At 42.9% G+C, this 21,221-nt stretch overlaps 1 protein-coding gene across 1 annotated transcript in view; it reads right to left on the bottom strand.

Moving 5' to 3' along the window:
* Window positions 1-5,782: 5,782 nt before the first annotated feature.
* Window positions 5,783-21,221, bottom strand: part of LOC144768894 (cell adhesion molecule CEACAM6-like) — an 88,319-nt gene continuing 72,880 nt past the window's right edge. Inside the window, exons 3-6 of the mRNA XM_078652908.1 lie at window positions 18,205-18,342; window positions 18,035-18,123; window positions 8,337-8,369; window positions 5,783-5,797 (exon numbers count right to left, since the gene is read on the bottom strand). Of these exons, the coding sequence (XP_078509034.1) occupies window positions 5,783-5,797; window positions 8,337-8,369; window positions 18,035-18,123; window positions 18,205-18,342 (275 nt within the window). The remainder of the gene's footprint in view (window positions 5,798-8,336; window positions 8,370-18,034; window positions 18,124-18,204; window positions 18,343-21,221) is intronic.

Raw genomic sequence — 21,221 nt, 5'->3', positions numbered from 1 at the left:
AGCGGTTGTAGCTGTGATGCTTGTTGATGGTGTGCTGAGCACCGAAGATGTTGAAGTGAATGATGGCATGGTCGGACCAGGTGAGTTCTGTGATGTGGCTGGATTTGACTCTGTTTCTGGAGGTGGGGACGGGATTGAGTATGTGCTCAGCTTTGTGCATGGGTTCAGTGACCAGTTGGGTGAGGCTGATGTTGTTCAGTTTCCCCTGGAGGATGGTGAAATTAGCGTTGTTGGGATTATCGATGTAGAAATTGAGGTCACATGTTGAATAATCATGGAAAAGATTATAAAGTTGTAATGTATTTATTAGCAGCATGGTCATCCATCCACAGGTTACAGAGTACAGCTACAACTGATTTCTATAACAGTAACATGTAAGTTCTACTAGCATGTGGAATGTAGAGTTCTGTTGAAAGGAAACATGTCGCATGTAATGGCATGCGACTATGACCAAGCTTCTTAAAGAAACACAACCTGAAATAAGAATACAACATCTTCCCTTTTCAAAACAAAAGGAAAAGGAGAAGAACAAATATGTACAATGTTGAATAACAAATAAAGTAAATTAAAATTATAGAATTACATTCAGTCAGAAAATCTCTTAGGTAAGTTGACGACCCGTTTTCCACCCTTGACCCTATGAGCTATAGAGTCATCTGTGTCAGCATCAACATGTTTATCAGCTAAACTATTGGAAACATTATAAGGTTTAGTACTTTTGGCTAACCTACACATATTCCAAATTTTACCGTCTTGGGTCATGACACTGTTGGTAAACACTTTTTTAATTTTGATTGGATCGGTAAATTTACTGGATCCTTTGGGCAAAAGACCAGGTTTAAGAATTCTGACCCATTCACCCTCTTGGAAAATTAAACGTTTGGTATTCCATTTCTTATCATACCATGATTTGGTTCTCAACTGTTTACATTCCACACGTTTAGCCACTTCAACAATATTTTCCTTATTATCCAAAGCCCCCTTGTTATACTTTTCTTTTAACCACCAAGGTAGAACAGTGGAAGCTGGATTTCGACCTTTAAACAGTTTAAAAGGACTCACCTCTGTGGTAGAGTGGGGTGTGATACGATACGTCCACAACCTTTCTCGCAAAGCACTTACCCAATTTCTTCCAAATTTGACAGACTCCACAATGAAATTTTTTAACACTCGATTAAACCTCTCTACTTGCCCATTTTCGTGTGGTTCGTACAACGATGTCAATCTGTGGACAATATTACATTCTTTAAGAAAAGTGGACATATCTATAGAGGTCAATTGCACCCCATTATCAGACACCATTACTGATGGACAACCTTCTCTAGTAAAAATGTCCTTGAAAAAACCAATCACAGCTTCTGTGGAAGCTTTGGGTACAAATTTAACCTCCGGCCACTTAGAATGGTAGTCTATCATGACCAAAGCATACTTTGAAGATTCTGGTAACATGTGAAAAGGCCCAGAAATATCAAATGCAACTTTTTCCCAGGGTTCTAATGGCCACTTAACCATCTTGAGGGGTGGAGTAATGGTTTTCATCATCCTATCACTGGATGCACAATCCTGACATTCTCTGACAATCTTATCAATGAATCGGTCAATTCCAGGCCACCAAAAATACGATCTAACTAGTCTTTTCATAGATGAGATTCCTGGATGGGTCCTGTGTGCCACCTTGAGTATAACATCCTGCATACCTTCTGGAGGGACACACTTGCCTGACTTAAAAATAAAACCAGACTCTAGTTCCAATTCTTCTTCCACATTATAGAAAGGCAAAAGTTCTGCTCTAATTTTGTCCTTGCTAGGCCAACCCCCATTGATATAATTTTTGAGTTCCTCCCATTTATCATCCTTCTGTACACACTCCAACCACAACGATTCAGAAATATCCTGAAAAGAATCTTGTAAAACATCCTGAATTGTAACCACAAAATCTCCTTCATGTAAAGTGCCCACTACATCTTGTTGACACGGTAAACGCGATAGACAGTCAGCCATAACATTCTTCTTCCCAGGTACATAGCAAGTGACAAAATTGTATTCTTGTAGTCTAGAGGAAAGTCTGGATATCCTGGCTGTTGAGTTCCATCCACCACCAACTGATAAAATGTTGACCAGTGGTTTGTGATCTGTCCTAAGGACAAACTTAGAACCCCAGACATACAATCTGAAGTGCTCAATCGCCCAAACACAAGCAAGAAGTTCCCTTTCTATCACTGCATATTTTCTCTCACACTCATTGAGAGTTCTGGATGCAAACGCTACAACCCACTCATTATCACCCTCTTTCTGTGATAAAACACTGCCCAAACCATACAAACTTGCATCAACCGTAATTACACATTCCTTGTTTATGCGGAAAGGCTTAAGGGTAGGGGAACTTATAATATCATTTTTGATGGTATCAAAAGCTTGTTGTTGTGTAGTAGACCACTTGAATTCCTCACCTTGCCTTAATAATTTCCTCAGGGGTTCCATCTTAGTTGCAAAGTTTACTACAAATTTACTGTAATATTCGCACATTCCAGCAAATGATAGCAACTGATCCTTATTTATTGGAGCAGGAGCCTTAATAATGGCATCTACATTTGATTTTTTAGGAACAACACCCTCACCTGACAATGTGTGTCCTAAGTACTCCACAGATTCTTGAAATAATGTACACTTATGTGCTTTAAGTGTTAGCCCATTTGATTCTAATCTTCTGCAAACCTCTTGCAAATGAGATTCGTGTTCATTCACATTTTTTGAAAATACTAGGATGTCGTCCTGAAAGCATTTGACGTACCCATCCAAATCTCTGAAAATATGGAACATTGTCCTTTGGAAAACGGATGCAGCCGATGCTAACCCAAACGGCATACGTACATATTGGAATAAACCTTGAGGTGTAATGAAAGCTGTAAGTTTCCTAGATGTTTCTGTTAAAGGGATCTGGTGATAAGCCGATCTCAAATCTAATGTAGAAAATATTTTTGCACCATCTAACATAGACACTAGCTCGTTTATATTGGGTAAGGGATGACAGTCAATAACGATATTAGCATTTAGTGCTCTTAAATCTACACATAGCCTTAATTTTTTGTCCTGTTTTCTTACTAGAACTATGGGCGAAACCCATTCGGAGGATTCGATTGGTTCAATAATGCCCTCATCTAGTAACTCTTTCAACATACTTTTAAGTTCCTCCCTGATGTTGATAGGTACACCTCTAAGCTTTTGTGAAATTGGTGTATGGTTCCTCTTGAGGACAATAGTATGTGAAAAATGTTTGAGCATTCCTAGTTTCTCACAAAAAACTGAGCTAAAAGACTTTACTAGATTATCAGCTTTTTCAGTATAAGTAGTAGCAATATTGGATGGTTCAATTAATGAAACAGTACCCATGAGATTGTCATCACATAGAGAAATGGGATCTTTGGCACGTGGATTAATCAAAATTCCTAATTGCCACTGATCCCACCATCCTAAAACATTAACGCCCTTGAGAGAAATATATAATTTTATGTCAGCTTTCCTATTTCTAAATTGAATCGTTACATGAAAAAAACCAATAATGTCAATTCTTGTACCAGAGAAATTTTTTGCAAAAATATCAGGTTCATTCATTTCATTCAACATTAAATAATTAGCTAGAATCTGGTTGAAATACTCTTGGGTGATGATAGTCCAAGGTGAACCTGAATCTACCATGAGGGACAATTCAACATTGCCAATGTTGAATATGCAATCAGGTGCTTTAAGGTGAAACAAAGCCTGTTCATCAATGATGGATACTACAAAACCAGAAGAATGTGATTCAAGGTTACAAATTTCATCAGCATTCACTTCTGCTACAGAAGAAACAGAACCCTTATTATGAGATTGAAATCTTCTGTCCCTACACATGTTCCCAAAATGACCAATTCTTTTACAAAAATTACATTCTTTTTTAAGTGCTGGACAACCTGGAAAGGAAGCATAATGAGATTTGTTTCCACATCTAAAACACATTCCTTGCATATTAGTATATTCATTGGACTTTTGTGTAAAATTAGTCTTAAATCTGGAAGGCACATATTTAGATAAAGATTGGTTAGCCACAAATTTGTTATCCTGTCTATTTTTGATAACGCAGACTTCTTCCTCAGGAACCTTCTTTTCGGAATCATTTCTAATAGTTTTCATCCATAAGTCAGATTGCTCTTGTGCTTTAGCAATTGCAATTGTTTCTGTGAGATTGGGATCACCCATGACCCAAAGTTTATCCTGTATCTTTTTGCATTTAACATGTACAATAATCTGGTCTCGAATCATTTCATCTGTCATCATGCCAAAATTGCAATGTAAACTTAACGATCTTAAAGAGGTTAAAAAGTCATCAAACGTTTCGTCTTCTTTTTGTTTCCTAGTATAAAATTTGAAACGATTTAGAGCAATGCTGACAGTTGGTTTAAATCTTTTCTCAAGTCTCGCTAAAGCTTCAGTATAGACATTCATAGAATCCCCACTACCATCACTTGAAGAGGTAATTTGTGGTAGAGATCTGAAAATAACTTGACCTTCTGAACCTAGGCAATGTAAAAGGATACTTTTTTTTCTTTCTGAGCCCATTCTTTCACCATCAATGGCTTTCATATAATTCATGAATTCTTCTTTCCACTTAGTCCATGGCATGGGTGGATCTCCTTTTAGTTGTAAAAATTTAGCAGGAGGATCGAATTGCATGTTGTAAGTAAGTAACTTGAAAAATTATATTATGAAATGTAGATGGAGGAAAATTATATAAATAAAATGTAGTTCAATGCTGAAATTCTGTACAATAAAATGTAAAATGTATTTGTATGTCCTTACTCTGTAGAACAGAATAAATTTTCAATTGAAGAAAAACATATAATGGAAAGTCATGTATCTTCTATACTGTATTTCAATTAATCCAAAGTCTCAAAATGAATTTTTTTTTTTTTTTTTTTTTTAAATTTTTTAACTGAACTTGACTTGGTCTGACACTTACTTGAACGCGTTGAGTGAAATCGCGTTGAAAAACGAAGCTTGTAAATGTATGAAAACGTTAAGGAAATGATTGTCGGGTTAGTAGCGTTGCAGCGTTGCTATGGAAGCGCCAAGCAGAGTAAGAGAAAGCTGCGTAGTAGCGTGATGAAACGTGATGCGTCACAGAACCACGGCGCATGCGCTGAAAGAGTCAACAGCGCTCGAGCATCGGGAAATGTTTACTTTCAAGATTCCGGCTTTAAAACAGGTAAATAGCTTGAAAAATTGCTCGAAATGTTAAACGAGTGCCGCTTTCAATATAGTTGAGGTGATAGCATCAGAAAATGAGTTGAAATTAAAACGCTGAATTTGACCAAAATAATGGTACTTGTAAAAATAGAAAATAAACTTGTAATTAACGCTGTATCAGCCGCAGGTGCGATCATAGCACATAAATATATTCAATTTCAGCCGCAGGTACAATCAATGTACATGAATTAAAATAAATGAAGAAAAGTACATACCAGAATTTCAGCAAAATGAGAAAATAGTGAGTTCAACACCACTGAAATCCATGCTGCTTAGTGGTGATTTCCCTCGTCGCCATATTTTGTTGAATAATCATGGAAAAGATTATAAAGTTGTAATGTATTTATTAGCAGCATGGTCATCCATCCACAGGTTACAGAGTACAGCTACAACTGATTTCTATAACAGTAACATGTAAGTTCTACTAGCATGTGGAATGTAGAGTTCTGTTGAAAGGAAACATGTCGCATGTAATGGCATGCGACTATGACCAAGCTTCTTAAAGAAACACAACCTGAAATAAGAATACAACATCACAAAATAGGACAGTGTGCAAGAAGTCGATGGCTAGGGGAGCGATGAACTTGGAGATGGCATTACAGAAAGCTGCCATGGTTCTGTGGTGCCTTTTATCATTGTTTGTTTAACAAAACAGGGTCTTGGCTCCTACCACAGTAAGGCTAAGCCAGGAATAATAAAGTAAACAAAACAAATGCCAATACTGTATCTTATTCTCTACAGTCAACTAACATCCATATGAATAAAACACACTGCTCTGTTTCGTATAACGTCACTAGTTTAATGGTTTATTTGTTCCACTAGTTTTTAATTCTTTTACATTTTTTTGAGAAAAAAACCTTTTTTGTGCATATACAAAAGTGTAAAATTGAATACAATCTATAGAAATGACAAAATATAACTATACATATTTACAATTCATCCTCTCTGTATTTACAATCTGATACATTCATTCCACAATCATACAATCCTCACACACAAAATGAAACAAAGAAATATGGCCTTGTGTCAAAACGAACGTTTCTTAACACTTGATGTACCTTAATTCCCTTTTCAGTACAACCATGTTAAATACAAATGTACAGTTGGAACAACTATTCTCAATTTTTCGCAACAACGTCCTTCTAATCCTAATTAATGACACTAAGCCACCTACAGTCAACGCGTTTCGAACTCCCTAATTGCGGAGTTCTCCTCAGGACCATCTAAATCTAAAAAAGCAAGAGACAAGGTTTTAATCACCTATTCAGATATATCTGGTTCAGAAGCAACAATATGCCACCACCGGCCAACTATAGTCCGCCTACCTTTTTCCTAACAGGGTGCAATTCCCAATATAGAAGTCGTATGATGAGGTGACCCGATTCTAAACATAAAGGAGACATTTATATATACACAGGACTTTACTCACATATTGACATTAACCAACTTAAAGACAACCGAAATCGACAGTTTTTACGAGGACTGACCTTTGTAAACGTGATCCGATGGCAATAGTCTGAGTGGAGGGAAAACGGAGGTTAAATGCGTGTAGTTGTCGAGATAACTCCCATAAAATGAATGTGCGTTTCCAACTAACCTTTTTAAAGTGCATAGCCCCAGTTCCTGAAAACAAACCATGATGCCGTCATTAGTCCGGTAACCTTTTTTAGAAGAACCTATTTGCTCATCAGTAGTGATTAAAGGCTTACCCGGTATTATTCACAGTGACTGTTGCCCGGGCTTTGAAGTAGTTTTTGCCGGCGGCAGCTCTTTTCTGTAATCTTGCGGGATAAAGCGCGGAAGAGGTTATTACTTCTTTAGTTAAGTCGAGCGAGGAACAACGAGGGTGGCGATACCCTATCGTTCTCCGTGATCCTTACATTTAGCCATAGTTTCCTCGCGGTAAACAGTACCGATCGTTTGCGTGTTTGTGAGGTACTACTTCTATTTCAACTTCAACTCTCTGGTCATGTGATCGTCTTTTTCTTAAAGGTGCCGGGTCCACGTAAACATTGTGAAAACTTTATCAATTCAGTGTAAGTATGCAGTGAACATACAGAAGTCCTGGTTTATTTAAAAGAACATATAAATGAATATGATGCATATAAAGATTATAACACACACACACCTCGGTTCTTTGGGATGCCTATTTTTTCCGGTGAGTTTTTTATGGGTTTTCCAGCGAAGCTCGAATTCCATTCCAGACTAGAAATTCATGGAAAATCAACATAATATTTTCTGGTTAAATTGGAGACTTATGGAATACTCCTAAAGATTTCCGAGATCATTCTTAGTTTGGCAGTTCGTAAATTTGTTGTGTCTCCAATGTATCCCATTAAAAGAAAACACACAATTTGTATTTAACATGGTTGTACTGAAAATGCTTTGGTGGCAAAGCATTTGATGGTTTCCTTGAAGATGATTGCAAGGCCTCCGCCTTGTTTGTTAGTGTAGTCTTGGTGAAGGCGTCGGGTGTTGCGGTGGCGATGTTGGAGTTTGAGCAGGTTGTCTCATAGAACACAACACCTCTAAGTGTACAGTCAACACTCTACTTCTCCACAGATCCAACTGTAAGACCGGATGCTTCTCAGTTAAGGTTGTCATTTTGTGGAACAGCTCACCTCTGAGCACACACTTGGTGCCATTTATTTATTAGTTTCCAAAGATCCTAATTCAGGCCTGGTAATATTTAGCTCTTCCTACTAACAGTCCCTCTTTTTATTCCCACAGCACCAAAAGGCCTTTGGAGAGTTAATTAAAATACATTGTAGCCACAAGCACATCTTTACAACCACGAAATGACATGTGCTAAAACTATAATACAATCTATAAGGAGACTATCCCAGCACATCAGCATATCAGTTCATAAGATTCTGTTTTGTAAGCTGAGATAGCCATAACAGAGTAATCGAAAACCCAGGCCTTATTAACCTCCCACTGGATTGCAATACACTTACAGAGGTGACCTAATTTAGGAGGTGTCAAAAAATAACATTTATCTAAGCAATCACAAACATCATTCTGTGCTGAGAGATGCTTTACATTTGTCTTACCATGTAAGTGCGGTCTGCATCAGGGGACTGCACCTGTGAAAAAAACAATGAGAATTGGTCACCAGGTGACTAGATGAAGCGAGAGCAGCCATACCCCACCTCTGGTCACCAGGTGACTAGATGAAGAGAGAGCAGCCATACCCCATCTCTGGTCACCAGATGACTAGATGAAGAGAGAACAGCCATACCCCACTTCTTGTCACCAGGTGACTAGATGAAGAGAGAACAGCCATACCCCACCCATGGTCACCAGGTGACTAGATGAAGAGAGAGCAGCCATACCCCACCTCTGGTCACCAGATGACTAGATGAACAGAGAGCAGCCATACCCCACCTCTGGTCACCAGGTGACTAGATGAAGAGAGAGCAGCCATACCCCACCCCTGGTCACCAGGTGACTAGATGAAGAGAGAGCAGCCATACCCCATCTCTGGTCACCAGGTGACTAGATGAAGAGAGAGCAGCCATACCCCACCTCTGGTTACCAGGTGACTAGATGAAGAGAGAGCAGCAGCCATACCCCACCTCTGGTCACCAGGCGACTAGATATAGAGGGAGAGCAGCCATACAACACCCCTGGTCACCAGGCGACTAGATATAGAGGGAGAGCAGCCATACAACACCCCTGGTCACCAGGCGACTAGATATAGAGGGAGAGCAGCCATACAACACCCCTGGTCACCAAGTGACTAGATGAAGAGAGAGCAGCCATACCTCACCCCTGGTCACCAGGTGACTAGATGAAGAAAGAGAGACGCAATACTCCACCTCTGGTCACCAGGTGACTAGATACAGAGGGAGAGCAGCCATACCTCACCCCTGGTCACCTGGCGGGCACGAGAGTTGAGCACAGAGTAGAACCTCATCCTGGTCTTAGTTAAAGACCCACAAACATCTCATTTTGGTTCCGTCTCTGAGCCCAGACTCACCCTGCATGTGTGAGAGGATTCCTACATAACCAAGGATACTGTTGACTCAAAAATATCCAAGTTGCATTTTTATCAGCAGGTGAAATTAATGTGTTAACAGATTAAAGACACAATAACCAAAGCCCAGACTTCCCAATTCATAAAGGAAACAGCGTTCTGGTAAATCTGAATGCTAAAATTGAATTAACACTACAAGGTGAGGGAATATACTGGAAACGTGTACAAGATGTCTTGTGTCCTATTCTTTGGGGATCGTATCAAACTACTAGAATATCTTCCAATTTTAATCCCCAGACAACTCCATATTCTTTCATCACACGCACGTCCTCGCTCATATGATGCACACTTCCTTGTTCATGTGTGTGTGAACACTCTCCTTTCTTGGTCTAATCACTTTGTACTTCTCATCCTTCCTCTACAGCCGCCAAGGTGCCTAAGGTCTGCCATTTAGTGCAGCTAATCATGATCTACACCACAAATACCAGACACCACAAAACCACCAATGCAGAATGAACTAGACATACACACTTCAGCTAACTTTGGACATCGAACAGCATCTCCCACTGAACAATATTCATTATTGAACATCTTTCCTACAATGATTATAATTCCCTTTCTGAATCTGAACACAATTTAGAGACCCCAACAAAGCCTTATTCTTTCAAGATGCTTCAACTCAACAGCAACGCCCCCAGACCAGGTCAACTTACATCTTAGAACCATCCAAATACAATGCATTGCAACATGTCACACGGTCAAATGCACAACATTGATTCACAGAATTGTACTTTCCTGTTAAACTACTCTTGCAGACAAACACTGGGCCCCCGGCCATCCAATTCGATGAATTCAACTAACTCAACAAAATGTTAGAGCCATTGGAAGACCTGTCTATAGAGAAAGCACTCTACAAATATCTTTAACAGGGAGAAGCTCATTATACTTTCAAATTAGCAAACACAATCCATAAAGTAGATGTTTAACAAATACTAACTATATGCAACCACATACATAACATCCAATTGATTCAAATTCAAAAACTCTACAAACGCTTGCCAAAGTTATGAAAGCATAACAGTACTAACCTACTACTACTAATACCTTGTTTATACGTAGCCTTTCACTCCACACTTCTGCTGCTTCGTTTCCTGTAAACATAAGGAGTTATCATTGATGCTGCTTTGGGAGATTGGTCAGAAGTATGCATATTCAACCTCAACTCTCTCCCAAAGTAAGCTGGAAAGGCGCTTTAGTCTACCATCCGACTGGACCCAAAAAATTGTTCAGTCAAAGCCTACTGGAATATACTGTGCCCGATGTGCTTGCAACACAACAGTTCCTCTTGTTGGGAGGCTTCAGTTACCGTGGGTAAGATTCCTCTGAGACTTGTCAACTATTTTCCAAACTAGCCACACTTGGTCTGTTCCAACAAGTTAACAGAGCAACTAATGTGGCAGCTCATACTCTGGACCTTATTTTTACTAACTTCTCACCATTAATTTGCAAACCACCCCAATCTTTATATGGTATTTAAGGAGATGCACACAAGTGGTGATTGAAATAATTCACTTTATATGGCCGCCGCACGTTTTGGCGCTTGCGTGATACGTTCTGATGTCACGCGTACACAAAGACCTTAATCTTGTTCCCAAAATATGGCCGCTGTACGTTTTGACGTTCCTACGTCACATGACATAAACGGAGCTTGCGCAGAAAGAGCTTGCGCAGACTACCATACTGCCCGGAGACACTGGGTCTAAACAGTCATCCCTGGAATCTTGAACACGCAGTGTTGTTGATTCCAGACATGACATCAAAACACCCCACTTTACTCTGGACAGAGCAGTCACTCATCTGTTTTCAGATTCCTAAGTATATTGTGACAGGAAAAACAAATACATGTTATAAAAATATGTCCAGACAGTGGTGGAAAACCACCCCATATTCTGTGGCTAAGGTGCTGAAGTTTAGTGTCCCGCCAAATGACTTCGATATAGATCAAGCACTTTCTGACTACGACAGAGCTTAGGAGTCGGCATTTAATAAAATATCCCCTCTCAAACCATACCACAATCGGATGCATACACCCCAGGCACCTTGGTACTTGAAGAATTACAAGAGAAAGCCTCCTGTGAGAGGTTAGAAAGACGATGGCTTATAAAGTATCCTTAAACCTATACCATCTCAGCTTCAAGATAGCATGTACATTTCTTATATCAAACCAAATTGCAAAGGCCAAACACTCTTCCAAAGCCCTTTTTAATGTCCTTAATACTTTTATACATTTTGAAGCATGCTCCCAAGAAATAAATGCTTCACAATTTCACAAACACTTAGTGACTCCTTAGCGAACCATTTTGAAGATAAAATCAAAATGATTCATATTTTTCTAGTCCACTTGATCACGCTTGTGAGTAGCTCGACTTTTGTGCACCTCCCCCTAATTGTGCTACCAGCCCAAGCAAATTTTAATGTTCTACACCACAGAGAATTCAGAAAATCCTTGTTATGTTATGTTAATTTATATTTGTAGAGCGCCAAATCACCAAAAGGTCTCTAAGCGCTTGCAGCATAGACCAAGAACCCGGGAATCCCTTATTCCTGCTGCGCTCCGCAAGATTTGGGTGAGCTTATCCAAATGCCTCAGTGAACAAGATGGTCTTAAGTTTCCTCCTGAACAGGAGTAAGGTGGCTACCCCATGCACACTGTCCAGTAGCTTGTTCCAGAGCTGGGGAATCACAACTGAGAAGGCCCGCACTCCAAGGTGGCTCTTTTAAAGCGCGGGCAGGCTAACAGGCTTGACTCAGATGAACGGAGGCATCGTCTAGGCACATATAGCTTCAAACGGTCTTTGATGTAGTTAGGCGCCACCAGGGATGGACTGGTGATTCTGGGCACCGGGCAATCACCCGGTAGGCTGGATGGTGTAGAGGCTGTTTTTTTTCAGGGGGGGGGCGGTCTTAGCAACAGCAGGTGCCCCTAGTGGTGGCAAGTGTGAATTAACCTTGAAGGCCTGTCCACCACAACCCATGACGTTCACCTCCAGTCTTACAGGTAGACCTAACTTCAGGTGTTGACGTCATGTTTGTAAGTATAATATGGTTTTAAAAGCACTTGCTGCCTCCTTCCTGGCATCCAACAATTTTCAGGAACAATTCAAATGTCATGATAACTCCAGTTAATTTTTTGTAGAGAGAGTTGGGGGCATATTAGCAAGACAGGCGATAAAAGCAGCGATAATGGGCTTTATAATGTGCTCTATGGAATTCCAATTGAAGCCCCTGTTAGCTGTCCTTCCCATTTAACATGGGTTTCAATTGGAATTCCATAGAGCATAGTATCAAGCCAATTATCGCCACTAAAGCGGCGATAATCTTATTACCTGTCTTGGTAATATGCCCCATGGTGTTTTGCCTAGTAGTAATTTTGTGTCACGGAAATGAAGCACAGAGGGTTAATGTGCCTGCTGCTAAGAAGCTGTACCATGCAGATCACAAAGTGCACATAATGTAAATAGGTCAGTGAGTTACTGCTTTTGTCAGAAAGACCCTATTGTTACTTGCAGTTAATAAGTTAAAATCCTAACATAGAACATTGAGCTATTAACAGTCATGTAAGAGCTGCAGGCAAACTCCAAGGTAAAAATTAGAGCCTTATGTTTATTTCCCCCGGTCTTTGATTATCCAAATGTAGCAAAAAAGGGTTCATTTGGGTAGAAATCAATTATGATTATTAAAAAGATACCCCAACCATGGTATTATGTTTTAAATTCTTAGTTTGTGTTTCTCCAGACCAATCACTATTATACTATGCTGCCTACTAGAATGTTTGTTGTGTGTCTCCTACACCTTGTAGTCCTTTGTCTTATGTAACATTTCATATTCAGTGATTTACACACTTATGATTGATTGTCTCTGAGTAATTTGTGTGATGTAAAGTGCTCTGACACCCTACACTGGTATTAGATTTTTCCTTATTAGAATCAGTGGAACTTACAACTTCACAGGGCAAAATGTGACCAGTCAACCTTCACAAAGGGCCCTCCAATTCACAGTAGCACAAGTCACATTTTTTAGTAACTTTTGATCCGATTTAGCTATAATCAATGTATTATTTAAAATCGCCAGATTATGCAGCAGATGATGTATTATGTGGCAAGTATGGCAGAGCCATAATTATGTGGAAACAATCTGGAAACTAGAATATTTAGCTATTTATGCTTGAACTGCTCTTGTGGAAAAAGGGAGGAGGAGTGCTGAAGACAGAGAAGCCATGGCTGAGAGACAAATGGCTCGCAATTCCACTTTTAGAGCTATTTGGGAGATTCTGTGATTGGAAACGTGTTCATCTTTGTGAATGTATTTTAATGTCAATAATTCATATTAAACCTTAACATGTGTATACATTGGTTACATTAAATAATGTAATAAGCTGTAACCGGTTAGTGAAATGGCTAACAATATTTAAAAATTGGGATTTTTTGCTGTTTCTGGTATACCTCTGACTGCGTCCACTGACCCAATCCACAGGTTATTCCCGCCCTCTGATTCTCCGTCCATAGTTCCCCTACTTTTTTCTCCCACTTCCACCACTGCTGCAGCCTGTGATTGGCTACATGTCTGTTATATGTACATACATCTTTATGGTATGAACACCTCCTCGGCTCCCGACTAAGCATGGGCGGATTTTGCAAATTGGCAATCCGCGAACTTGCGTATTTACGGATTCGCAATCCGCGAAATCCGCGAACTCTCGCGAATTTGCGGATTTTCTTTTTTTTTTGTGTTCGCAAGGATTTCTGCCAGTTCGCGAGGGTTCTGCGCCAGTTCGCAATTGCAAACTTGCTTGTCGGCTCGCAACGGCCGCGACTATGTTGTTTCTACATCTGGTTCATCATCACAGGTTCACAGCACATCTGTTTCACCACTGCCACCCTCTGGTACACCCATGCCACCCTCTGGTACATCACTGCCACCCTCTGGTTGGTTTATCACTGTAGATTATGGGGGTGAAAAAAAGCAAGCACACCTGCCCTGCTTCAACTGACATGAATTAATTTGGGGTTGATTAATGTGTCACTGAATTTAAACTTCCAGTCTGGCTGGCACCTGCTTCCTTATCTGTAATTTGCTTTCTGTTGCAGTGCAATTTTTTTTTCACAGGACCTTTGTGGCCTATAGTTGCAAGTAGGCAACTGAACTCTGAAGGGGCCCCTCAGGAAGCACTACAGGGAATGGTTACTAATGATAAGATTGAACTTTTGCACCTGCTGAGTGCTTTCAGTTTTGTCTGTAATTGCTTTCTGTTGCAGTGAAATTTTTTTAACAGGACCTTTGTTGTATACTTGTAGCTATTCTCTGAGCCTGCTGTGAGGGTCAGAGCAGGGTCATAGAATAGTTGCAAGTAGGCAAATGAACTCTGAAGGGGCCCCTCAGGAAGCACTACAGGGAATGGTTACTAATGATAAGATTGAACTTTTGCACCTGCTGAGTGCTTTCAGTTTTGCAAAAATCTAAATATCCAGCAGCATCCACAAAAAGTAATCCTTCCAGGTCAAGATCCAAATCAAAGTGACCAGCACATGAAGAAAGCACTGGGAGGAGCCTGGTGGACAGGAACAGGAAGTTGGAGACTGTGGGGCACTTCCTCCCACCCCCACCCCCCAAAATGGACTCCTTGCAAAGAAAAAGTGCAGGCAAATGTCAACCTGAGGAGTTATTCTGATAAAAATCATAATTTTCAAGGTTTATGCTGCCTGCTGGTAGATTTCTTGTGCGAAATTGCAAATTTTGCAATCTCGCAATTGCGAGATTGTCGCTGCCCGCCGCATCTACGTGTTCGCAAGTGTTTACTCCCGCGAAATTGTATAGTATTCTAGTTGGCAAGTGCGACCAAGCAAAAAATCCGCTTCGCACGGATTTTACGAATTTTCGGCAAGTTCGCGAGAGTTCGCGGATTGCGAATTTACCGAAAATCGGCAAAATCCGCGAACGGAACGGATTTTACGCCCATGCTTACTCCCGACATCGCCATAGCCATCCGCGACGGCTACAAGATCACCCGCAGGGACCGCACCAACGGAACAGGAGGAGAAATTGCCATTGTCCACAGAAACACCCTCAGAATCTCTACCAGCTCCGACAACACGCTTCTCACTGCCAAACACCTGCACTTCCAGATCCACATTGACCCCAACACCACCCTCTGAGGAACCCTCATCTACAGACCACCCGACCCCCGGCCACGGTTCAGCGACTCCATCACCGACTTTGTCAGCATGCACACCCTTGCGTCCATGGACTACATCCTCCTAGGAGACCTGTACTTCCACCTCGAGAACGCTAACGACAGCAGCTCCACCACCCTGCTCGCCAACCTCACCGACCTCGGACTCAAACAGCTTGTCACTACTCCCACCCACTCCGCCGGACACACGCTTGACCCCATCTTCTCAGCCAGCAACCACGTCACCTTCAGCCATACCACCGAACTCCACTGGACCGACCACCGCTGCGTCCACTTCACCTTTGAGAAGCCCACCATTCATCACCACACACAACGGGCCCCCCACCGCAGCTGGAGCAAAGTCACGCAGACCAGCTAGCCACCACCCTCGCCCGAAACCCACCTATGGACACTACCGACATCGACTCTATCACCCTCAACCTCAGGCAATGGATCAACAACTGCGCCAACACTCTTGCCCCAATCAAGAAGCCCTCGAACAGATGCACCGAGAGAAAAGCCATCTGGTTCACCGCCGACCTCCAAGCATCCACACAGGCCTGCTGTAGGTTCGATAAGAAGTGGCACCATGAACAGACACCGGACAGCAACACAGCATACAAGAGCGCCATCCGCAGACACCACCAACTCATCCGTACCCGCAAAAGGACCTCCTTCAAAGAACGTATGACAACATGGCACACAACAGCAAAGAGCTCTTCAACATAGTGAAGGAACTCTCCAACCCCAGCTCCAACTCCAACGACATCCCACCTTCACAAGACCTCTCCGACTCTCTAGCCACCTTCTTCCATCGCAAGATCGCAGACATCCACGACAGCTTCAGCAACCAGGCCCCATCGGCAGACATAGACACCTCAGACACACCACCCCCCCAGCAACACCGACATCGACCCCCTGCTCTCCTGGACCCATGTCAATGACGGAGACACCATCAAAATCATGAACACCATCCACTCGGTTTCACCATCCGACCCCTACCTGTACCACATCTTCAACAAAGCAAGCTCCACCATCGAACCCCATTTCCGCAGGATCATCAACAGCTCCTTCAAGACTGCCACCTCCCCGGAGAGCTGGAAGCACGCCAAGATCAACGCCTTACTCAAGAAACCCAAAGCTGACCCCAAGAACTTTCGGGCCATCTCCCTCCTCCCGTTCTCGGCGAAAGTCATTGAGAAGATTGTCAACAGTCAACTGACCTCCTTCCTCCAAAATAACAACATCCTGGAACCATCCCAATCCTGATTCTGCAGCAACCATCAGGGCCATGATGGACAACAGAGAAACCGCAGCCCTCATCCTCCTGGACCTCTCGACCGCCTTCGACACCGTCTGCCACCACACTCTCCACACAACCCTCCACAATGCAGGAATCCACGACAAAGCACTGGACTGGACCATCTCCTTCCTCTCCGGCAGAACCCAGAGTGTCCGCCTCCCCCTTTCCACTCTAAAGGCACCAAGATCATCAGCGGCCTACTCCAAGGATCGTCCATTAGCCAACATCACCAGATCACACAACCTCAACATCGTCTCCTACGCCGACGACACCCAGCTGATCCTCTGCCTCACCAAGGACCCAACCACCTCCAAATCCAACGAAGGCCATCGCCGAATGGATGACGATCAGCAACCTGAAACTGAACTCGGACAAGATGGAAGTCCTCATCATCGGATCCACCCCCTCTGCCTGGGACGACTCATGGTGGCCGGCCATACTGGGAGCTGCAGTGATGCCCACCAACCACGTACACAACCTGAGAGTCATCCTGGACTCCGCATTTTCAATGAACCAGCAAGTGAACGCCCTCTCCTCCTCCTGCTTCAACACCCTCTGCATGCTCCGCAAGATCTACAGATCGATCCCCACTGGTACCAGAAGGACAGTCAGCCAGGCCCTCATCACCAGCAGACTGGACTACGGCAACGCTCTCTACACAGGAACATCAGCCAAACTCCAGAAAAGACTGCATCGGATACAGAAAGCCTCTGCAAGCCTCATCCTCGACATTCCCCACCACAGCCACATCACAGCCCACCTGAAAGACCTACACTGGCTCCCCATCAACAAGAGGATCACCTTCAAGCTCCTCACCCACGCTCACAAAGCCCTTCACAACACCGGACCAGTGAACCTCAACAAATGCTTCATCTTCTACACCCGACCTGCCAGCTTCGCTCCGCTGACCTCGCCCTCGCAACCATCCCCCGCATCGGTCGAGCAACTGCCGGTGGCAGGTCATTCGCCCACCTCGCCGCCAAAACCTGGAAGACCTTCTCTATCCGCCTTCGACACACCCAGGACCTTCTGGCCTTCAGGAGATTCCTCAAGACCTGGCTGTTCGAGCAGTAGCAGCACCCCCCCCCCCAAGCGCCTTGAGACACTCACGGGTGAGTTGTGCAGTCTAAAAATGTAATGATTGATTGGTAGAAATATGGGTTACTCTTTGCAGTTTGTAGGTAGGCTCTTGGTTACAGACTGTACATATGTATTTATAGATTTATTATAATGCACTCACTGCAGGCTGTGCTTGGTTTCCTTTCTCCATGTTCTCATAGTTTACTGCAGATTCATAGATGGCTCTGGGGATACAGCCTGGGGTTGCACCTGAAATAAGAGACCACATTATATCGCACCTGATTTTTCACTGCTTTATACTTTGAAATGGGACTTTGAATAGATTCTTACCATTTGCTTTCTTTGCGCGTCTCTCATAGAAGAGAACCACACCAAGGACAGCGACAACAGCACCGAGGAGCATCCCTGAAGCCACCGCCAAGGTGACCCACCAGCTAGAACAGGAGGCATCTGAAGCAGGAGGAGCCCCTGAAGAAGAGAGACAACCTGTGAGTGTCAGGCTCGTCCGACTCTTGGCAGGTGCACGAAGAATGTAGAAAAAAAGAAGAACAAAAGGAGTAGAGAGACAAAGGCCTAATAGAGTCTTTAAACACACCAGTATTTTGGATTAAGGTTCTGAGCTGGTTATCGTCACTCCTCAACAGCAGTATAACATTTGCCAAAATGTGAGTGTTGAAATGGTTTTAGGATTTGCATTATTATGGAAAATGTTTCGGAATAATGAATTTAATAATGGGTCCAATCTGGTAATAATAACCTTACATGAACACACTTGAAATTAGTTCAAAATAATGTATAGCAGTGTGTTTATTAATGTACTTTTGTGCCATATTTTGATGAAATGTCCATTTTATTTAATATGGAAGTGGTTTTCTGCTCACTCCTATTACTTGCCCCCTCCCAACCCGTTCTATATGTGCATCTTTCCCTATGCAGCTTTGCACATGAAAACTAAATTATGTCATTGTAAATTTCCTAAATGTGCATGAATTGTGAATAAACTTTCTAGTGTTTCTAATGTTGCAAATGCCCAAGGTCCTTCCACTGAAGTTCTGTTACTGGGCTCTTCCGCTAGTGCATAGTCCATTGTCCATTACTGGGCATAGCTCTCTTCCACTGGTGCACAGTCCATTGTCCATTACTGGGTTCAGCGCTCTTCCACTGGTGCATAGTCCATTGTCCATTACTGGGCATAGCTCTCTTCCACTGGTGCACAGTCCATTGTCCATTACTGGGCTTAGCTCTCTTCCACTATTGTATAGTCCATTGTCCATTACTGGGCTCAGCGCTTTTCCACTGGTGCATAGTCCATTGTCCATTACTTGTCTTAGCTCTCTTCCACTGGTGCATAGTCCATTGTCTATTACTGAGCTTAGCTCTCTTTCACTGGTGCACAGTCCATTGTCCAATTACTGGGCTCTTCCACTGGTGCATAGTCCATCGTACATTACTAGGCTAAGCTCTCTTCCACTGGTGCATAGTCCATTGTTCATTACTGAGCTTAGCTCTCTTCCACTGGTGCACAGTCCATTGTCCATTACTGGGCTCACTTCTCTTCCACTGGTGCATAGTCCATTGTCCATTACTTGTCTTAGCTCTCTTCCACTGGTGCATAGTCCATTGTCCATTACTGGGTTCAGCGCTCTTCCACTGGTGCACAGTCCATTGTTCAATTATTGGGCGAATCGCTCTTTTGCTGGTGCATAGTCGATTGTCCATTATTGGGATTAGTGCTCTTCCGCTGGTGCATAGTTGATTGTTCATTAGTGGGCTCAGGGCTCTTCCACTGGTGCATAATTCATTGTCCATTACTGGGCTTAAGGCTACTAATGCGTGGCACTTTAAGTTAACAAACCCCTGTCAAATGATACAACAACGACAATTTTGCAATTCGGTGGGGATAAGCAAACAGTACCTTAATCCAGAGTACTTATTCCTCGGCGGGCGGGCGGTGAGAGTGTATTCAGAGAGGGGCAGTGACACAATTATCAGGGGGATGGCCCAGCCCAGTCTCTTCTGGGTTCTTACGCCCCAGGCATGCCCGCACGCGTCCCACCCTGCGGAAGAGCTGCTCGGTATTTAAAGGGCCTCCTGACCCAGGTGAGCATCGTTGGAGGCAGGCAGAAGAGTCGCAGGGTGCACTGGGACCAGTAGTCCTGGTCCCCCGTTGAAACAGCGGTGGTGTGGCAATAAGGGAGATGAAGCAGGTACCTTTGGAGCAGTGGTAGTAGAAGTTTTCTTGGCCTTTGGACAATCAACATCCCTTGTCCAATGGGTCTTTACTTTACATAATTAACACCATGGTTTCTTTTTGAAATTTTGGGACTCACCCCCAGATGCAGGTTTTTGGGGCCCTTCTGAAGATTTATTTTTATCTTTACACTTGTCCCTACCTTTATGCTGGGGTTTAGAAGAATCTTGTTCCTTCTGGTGACCTCCATTACCATGGCTTTTCTGCTTGACCCTGGTGCGGACCCATTTGTCTGTCTTCTTTCCCGGTTCTTGGGGAGAGGTCAGATCAGAGTCCACCAGGTATTACTGCAGTAGTTGGTTCTGACAGTTATTAAGGATATGCTCCCTCATTATCAAATTGTACAATCCTTCATAGTCCTTTACCTTGCTTCCATGAAGTCAGCCTTTCAGAGCCCTAATAGCACTGTCTACAAAGTCTACCCAGTCCTGGGTGTGTGCTTCTGGGTTTCTCTGAACTGAGTCCTACACTGTTCAGTGGTTAATACAAACCCATCTATGAGAGCACTCTTCAGTACTGAGTAATTGTCAGCATCTTCTTCTTTAACAGCAAGGAGCATATCTCTACCTTTGTTAGCAAAGCAGAGCCACATGATTGCTGTCTACTGCTCTTGAGGGACCCTCTGGACCTTGCAGGCCCTCTCCAAAGCAGTGATCATTTATGGATATCATCCCTCTCCTGGTAAGGAGGAACTATCCTGCTGAGGTTCCTATTGTCAAAATAACTTTCTCTGAATCTAGGGACACTGTTGCTGCCGCCATTGGAATAAAGTCCCAATTTCTTCCTAGTCTTCTGCTCTTTCAGGGACTCTTTTTCAAGGGACAACTGCTCCTGTCTGGGCCTAGCTTTCTCAAGTTTGAAAATTTGGTATTCCCTTTCCAAAGAGTTGTCCTACTAGATATCGAGGTCCCTATGGAAGTGCCTGAAGCATTGGATTTAATAGAGTAGGACAGAGAACTCCTTGGTCTGTTCTGAACCCTCCAGGAGGAACAAAGGGAATGTCCTATTTGCCATCTGCACTATTCACCTATTCCCTGAGGGGTCAGAGGGTAGCAGGTTGGGCTCATTTGATTCCACCTGCCCATACGCTGAATTG

This window comes from Lissotriton helveticus, chromosome 7, assembly GCF_964261635.1.
Source record: "Lissotriton helveticus chromosome 7, aLisHel1.1, whole genome shotgun sequence".
Lineage (NCBI taxonomy): Eukaryota > Metazoa > Chordata > Amphibia > Caudata > Salamandridae > Lissotriton > Lissotriton helveticus.
The sequence above is the reverse complement of the archived record's forward strand: the minus strand, read 5'-3'. Positions and strand labels throughout refer to the sequence as shown.